At 47.0% G+C, this 5,957-nt stretch overlaps 1 protein-coding gene across 2 annotated transcripts; it reads right to left on the reverse strand.

Annotated features, from left to right (window-relative positions):
• Positions 1–237: 237 nt before the first annotated feature.
• On the reverse strand, positions 238–4,595 carry LOC102370800 (olfactory receptor 2D2-like). 2 transcript variants are annotated; one of them, XM_014521360.1, is made up of 2 exons: positions 4,572–4,595; positions 238–1,221 (listed from the first exon to the last, which is right to left on the reverse strand). In XM_014521360.1, exons 1-2 carry the CDS (start codon positions 4,593–4,595, stop codon positions 301–303), a joined length of 945 nt encoding a protein of 314 aa, XP_014376846.1. In that variant the 3' UTR covers positions 238–300. The 2 variants fall into 2 exon arrangements, with proteins under 2 accessions (XP_014376846.1, XP_006026799.1); XM_006026737.1 differs by lacking the exon at positions 4,572–4,595 and adding an exon at positions 2,076–2,122 and having other exon boundaries at positions 238–1,258.
• Between the last annotated feature and the right edge of the window lie 1,362 nt (positions 4,596–5,957).

Consider the following 5,957-nt stretch of genomic DNA (forward strand, 5'->3'; position numbering starts at 1 on the left):
ACTACATTTCTCATATTGTGCCATTGGCTACATATTCCCAGAATGCAGTCTTTCACCTCTCCAAGAGAAAAGGCCATGCTCTATCACGGGAGATGTAGTCTGACTTGGGACACCTAAGAAGCAAATAAGTGCAGGAGGCACCCAAACCAGAACTCCTGTACAAGGATTTCAGAAGTGAAATATTATTTCTGTTTTTAGCCAAAAAGGTTGATCTCTTGGTGAAAATGTTTGGTCTGTAACTATGTCTAACCTCAGTTCTTTGTGAGTCTATATATGGATGCTGTGGTTTCCTGGCCATGCTCAGGTTTTCTTCATGAAGCCTACCCTCTGCATCAGCTTGATTACTGCCCCTTTAACCTCTTTGTTCCTCAGACTGTAGATGAGAGGGTTTAGTGCAGGTGTGACCACGATGTAGAAGACAGCAACATGCTTGTCCCAGTCAGGGGGGGAACCTTTGTGGGGCCTCATGTACATTGAGATGACGGTGCCATAGAAAATGGAAACAACAGCCAGATGGGAGGTGCAAGTGGAGAATGCCTTGTGCCGGCCAGCAGCTGTGTGTGCTCGGAGGATTGAGGCAAGGATGAGACCATAGGACACCAAAATGATGCAGAGCGGGAGTAGGAGGATGATCACAGCTGCTGCAAAGATGACAGCCTCACTGAGGTGCGTGTCAGCACAGGCCAGCTTCAGCACCACCGGTAGCTCACAGAAGAAATGGTTGATGTGGTTGGGCCCACAGAAGGGCAGGCACAGCACACAGGCTGTGTTGATCACTGAAAGGATGAAGCCACTAGCCCAGGAGGATAAAGCCAGGGCCAGGCAGCACTTCCTGCTCATGACTGTGGCATAGTGCAGTGGGCGACAAACAGCCACATAACGGTCATAAGCCATAGCAGCCAGGAGGATGGCTTCAGTGCTGCCCAGTGAGAGAGCAATGTACATCTGGGCCATGCAGTGGTCAAAGGAGATGACTTTGTTCCTAGCCAGCAGGTGGGCCAGCATCTGGGGTATGGTGCTGGTGGTGTAGCACATCTCTAGGAAGGATAAGTGGCTGAGGAAGAAGTACATGGGCGTGTGGAGGCGGGAGTCCACCCAGGCCAGAGTCACAATCAGGAGGTTGCCCAGCAGTGTGGCCAAGTAGGTGAGCAAGATAGCCATGAAGAGGAGGAGCTGGGCCTGTGGACAATTAGAAAGGCCCACCAAGACAAACTCAGAGACCTCTGTATGGTTCTCAGCCCCCATCTGCACCTGCTACCTGTAAGGAGAGAAGTCAAGGAAATAACCCAGGTTAGGTTCAGATGCTAATTCTACAGGTGATGTTTCCCCAGGGTCAATACAGAGTCACCCTTGACTTCAGTGGAATCAGGGCCAGATTCTCATCTCAGCTCCCTCAGGCCAATCCCCCGAAATTTAAGTGTATTCCAAGATAGTGGGTTCACAGTCCAACACTAATGCCATTGCAATTAGGGGGTGATTTGAGGTTGCCATGCACCTCTCTCGCTTAGCTAAAAGCCTGGTGGTTAGGGCCCTCACCTGGGCTATAGCAAAGCCAAGTTCAAGTCTCTTTTCTGTCTTATTCAGCATAAAGATGCAAATTACTTGTTTCCTCCATCCCAGATGAGTTCTCCAACCCCTAGCTATTAGCCATGTTGGGGTGGGCCTTTCTTACTCGCACGTTCCCTCCTGCAACTAAACAGCATTTTCATTGAAACCAAGCAAGTTTCTGCAAAACATTTTTTTCCCCACAAGATATAATTTTTCAGAAGTAAAAGTTTTGCAGCACGTACTTTGATCATCTCCCAGACTGGTATTTCCTGGCTATTCACAACACCTCCTTGCCCCCAGGGCTTCTTTCTGAGACTCAGGGGCTGAACCCCCATGTCTTGACTAGCACCCTGCCATTCTGCTTCAGTGAATGCCCATTTCACTGTCAGTTGGATTCTTCCACCCCTCCTACCCCAAGCTGTTCTGGTAAGCATTGCTTTGTGTTAAAAATGCTTTGCCATGCCCCAACCCAGATGTAGCTTTATTCCCACATGGGGTGAATGGCCTGTATATAAACAGTTCCCTACCTTACTCCAGACGTGGCTTCATCTCAACAACAGACCAGAGGTCTGTGAATAAACGGTGCACCATACCAGGGAAGGCTGCAGCTCAATGCTGTTTGCAGAATTATTATTTACCATTTTCATGTTTCCTTTTGCCACACTTTAACCTTTCCAAAGCAAAAACATTTGGAAAATTGCAAAATAAAAAAAGCTTCGCTGTCCTGCCAGTGTGAAAGTTTTTCCTAATACCTCATTTAAATCATCTTAGCTGCAAATTAAGCCAACTATTACTTTTCATTTTTCCCCCCAGTGGACATGCATAGTGAACAATTGTTCTTCTCCTTCTTTAAAGCAACCTTTTACCCCAGAACACTATTGTTGTGACCCTTCGTCATTTTCTTTTCTCTCAGGTACACAAAGCTCATTTTCCCCACAGATCGTTCCTGTTGGCCTGCTCCGGGCTTCCTTCTATTTGATGACACCTCCTTTCAAGTATAGTGCCCAACACAGGACCCCATCCATCAGCTGAGGATCTCCTGGGTCCTAACTGTGACACTGTGTGAATATATCCCAGAAGGAACCTGGCCCTTTGTGTAACAGCCTCACATTGTAACTCACACCCAGGTCAGGATCCACAGTAGTCCTAGTTCATTTTTTGTTGTCCATTGTGTACTGATGCATGTGATCTCTGCTTCACAGGTAGGGCATCTTGCTCGTCTCTACTTAATTTCATCTTGTTGAGTTACAAACATTTCTCTATTTTTTCCAAGATTGTTTTTAGTTCTGATCTTCCCTTCCAAACTGCTTGTTTCCAGCATGATTTCAGAAAAAAATATATATTATAGTGTACTGGCTATATCAGCATCCAAGTCAGTAGTGAAAAATGTTGAGCTATACTGGACCTCAGGCAGACCCATTTGAAATGTCCTCCCAGCTCCACAGAGAACCATTGCTAACTACTGCTAACTCCTGGGCAGCTCCAGGCACTACCCAGGGCTGCTTCGGATGAGCCAAAGAGTCCATTTTTTCCCCAACCGACTGTCAATCACTTGACAGTGATTTCTTTTAGATCGGGGTCAGCAGCATTTTACTAACAGCAAGCCAGATGAATACAGTTCAGTCGTAAGGTGGGCCAGAAAACAAGTCAACTCATCCCCACACACAGAGGCAGAGCCAGACAGGGTGCAGTGGCATGGCTACAACCCTCTCCCCCTGATTTCTGACCATACAACAGGAGCAGCAGTCAGAGCCATTTGAATCCTCCCTCTAAGTCCCTGAAGAAGGTAAGAATCCTACCTCTAACTTCTGCTCCATTCTCAGAGGCATGTCCCCTCCTCTCCCACTCTCCTCTCCCCCACCTGCTTCTACCACTGTCCTTGCTGTCTCAAGGGGCAAGGGGAGCTCCTTACCCCCTCTAGCTGGGCTGCATGGGGACTGGGCTCAGCCCAGGAGAGCAGGAGCAGTGGCAGTGACAGGTAGGCAGGTTCTCCCTCTCTGCCTGGTTCCCCTGGGTGTTCCCCACCAGCTTGGAAGCAGACACAGACCCTCCCTCACCATCACCACCTTTGCCACTGTCCCAGGCTGATCCAAGCCTCTGCCTAGCCTGGCTGGAGTAGCTCTAGAGCTTCCCTCACTCTGGGACAGCAGGAAAGCAAGACAGGAGAAGCTGCAAGTGGGGTAAGGGAGGGGAGGGGGCATGCCTTTGAGCAAGTAGGGGAAGAGCAGGGAGAATTCTTACCTGCTTTAGGAACTTAAAAAAGTCTTTGACTGCTGCTCCTGTAGCATGGTCTGCCTGCCCCTGTGTGGGGGTAGAAGAGGGGGATGAAGAGGCTGAAAGGGGCAGTAAACCCACCCCTGCAGTGCTGATCATGGCTCCTACACTACACTTTGTAAAATCCACAGAAACACTGATAAAAACAGGACTGACCTGATGCCCAGGTGGGATTGAAAAAAAAAGTGATCAAACAACAGGTAGACCTGCCACACCTGCTTTCCATTTGACCACTTTTGCCTAGTCTCTGGTGCTTTCTCAGCACTCAGCTGAACTCTCCAAAGGCCCACAGATGGAGCCTGCCTCCTGTCAGCCCTCTTGTCCCTCCTGACCACCCACCTGAATCCAAAGCTACTTCTGCTGGCTCCAAGCCCCCCAGATCCAAATGTGACTACCCACCACCACTCAACAGCACAAGCCAAGCCAGGTGGATTGCCAGCAGCCCTTCCTGGTGGTGCTGGTTCCAGATGCTGTGAGCTTAATCTTAACCACTTGCTGCCCGTCTCCGCATCCTGCACAAAGGCTCCTGCTCCTGCTTCATAGGCCAGATAAAAGCTCTTCATCAGCTAGATCGGTCACATGGCCTGTAGATTGCCAACCCCTGTCCCAGACCATATTAACCTGGTTTGTTCATGAGACTCTCTCAAATCTAAAAGCCCTACTAAAGTCAAGATATATCAGATGTACTGCTCTCCCCTTATCCACTACTCCATTTATCCTGTGTGAGAAGGAAATTAGATTGGTTTGACAGAGTTTGTTTTCAACAAATCCATGTTGGCTGTTTCTTACCACCTTCATGCTTACAAAATCACTTCTGATCATTTGTTCTAGTATTTTCCAGAGCTGAAAGTTAAGCTGACTGGTCTACAATTCCCCAGGTTTTCTTTCCTTAAAGACAAGTCCTATGTTTTCTCTTCTTTGAGCCTCAGGGACCTTCTGCCCATGCTCCAAGATCATCACAAATTGTTCTGAGACTACTTTGACTATTCCTTTTAACACTGGAGGGTCAATTCCATCAGGTTTTCTCTATTCCATTAGATCTGGAATAGATCTGACTTACCGAATATTCTTTCACCTGTTCTTTCCATTCTGTGTCTGCATTATTCTCATCTTGTTAAACTTAATTTCATTATGTATCTGATAACAATTAACTGTTTTACTGAAACCTAGTAACGTAAAGGAGGCATTGAATATATTAACCTTCTCACTGTTGTCCCTCCACATTAAGTAACATATCTGCAGTTTCTTATGCCTTCTTCTAACCCCTGATGCATTTATAGAGCCTTTATTTTGTCCGGTTCTGTCCCTAGCTGTCATTTTGTACCTTAGCCATTCTGGTATTATCCCTACCTGACAGAGTCATTCCTTTATGCACCTCTTTGGTCATGTTCTTATTTTATGATCACTTTTTGGTGGACATGGCATTAGCAAGAAAGCACAGCAATCTCTTACTGTACCTCCTGTTAGTCTTTCATTTCAGGATAGTTCACTGCTGTGTATTTAACACCACCTCTTTCACTAACCACCGACTAACTCTGCATCATTTATGCCACTGATTATCTTTTCCAGGAGGCTCCACCAGCTCCTCTACTTTTGCTGAAGTGGTAGGGAGGCAGGGGAGGAAAAAGAGAAACCCATTGTTCTTGTTCTGCAGCTCTCACTCCTTCCTCTCATGTCCTCTATTGTGTTGTAGTCTCTCTTACTGAAGGAGAGAGACTTTCCCACTTTAGATTCCTATCTGCTCCCTACCTTTTAGCCAGGATCAAATATAAAATGCACACACCCAACCTCATTACTGCATTCAGTGAAGGTCATATGGGGATCTATCCACAGCCAACAACTGGGTATGCTAGGGACAAAGCACTAAATGGGTAAAGATGGGATATGACCCTACCAGTGCAGACACAGCTTTACTGTAATAAAGAAATCCATGGTCCAACCCTTCCTTTAACCACCATGTGTGGCATTTGCCAGAGATTCTGTGGCTTTAGGACAGGCCTTCTTAGCCATCAACGGACTCATTTACAACCCTTTTCTTGACCCAGGGGAGTGATCATCCTTGACCATGAGGGATCGCTGCTGACAACAACTGTAATAAAGGGATCAACACTGTTGCACCTAAGATAATAAGTTAT

Source organism: Alligator sinensis, unplaced genomic scaffold (assembly GCF_000455745.1).
Source record: "Alligator sinensis unplaced genomic scaffold, ASM45574v1 scaffold709_1, whole genome shotgun sequence".
Lineage (NCBI taxonomy): Eukaryota > Metazoa > Chordata > Crocodylia > Alligatoridae > Alligator > Alligator sinensis.

Coding starts and splice junctions, on each gene's coding strand:
- LOC102370800 (XM_014521360.1), bottom strand. CDS start 4,595: ATGGATTTGTTGAAAACAAACTCT. Junction 1,222..4,571: donor ATTTGTTGAAAACAAACTCT/GTCAAACCAATC, acceptor AACCATACAGAG/GTCTCTGAGTTTGTCTTGGT.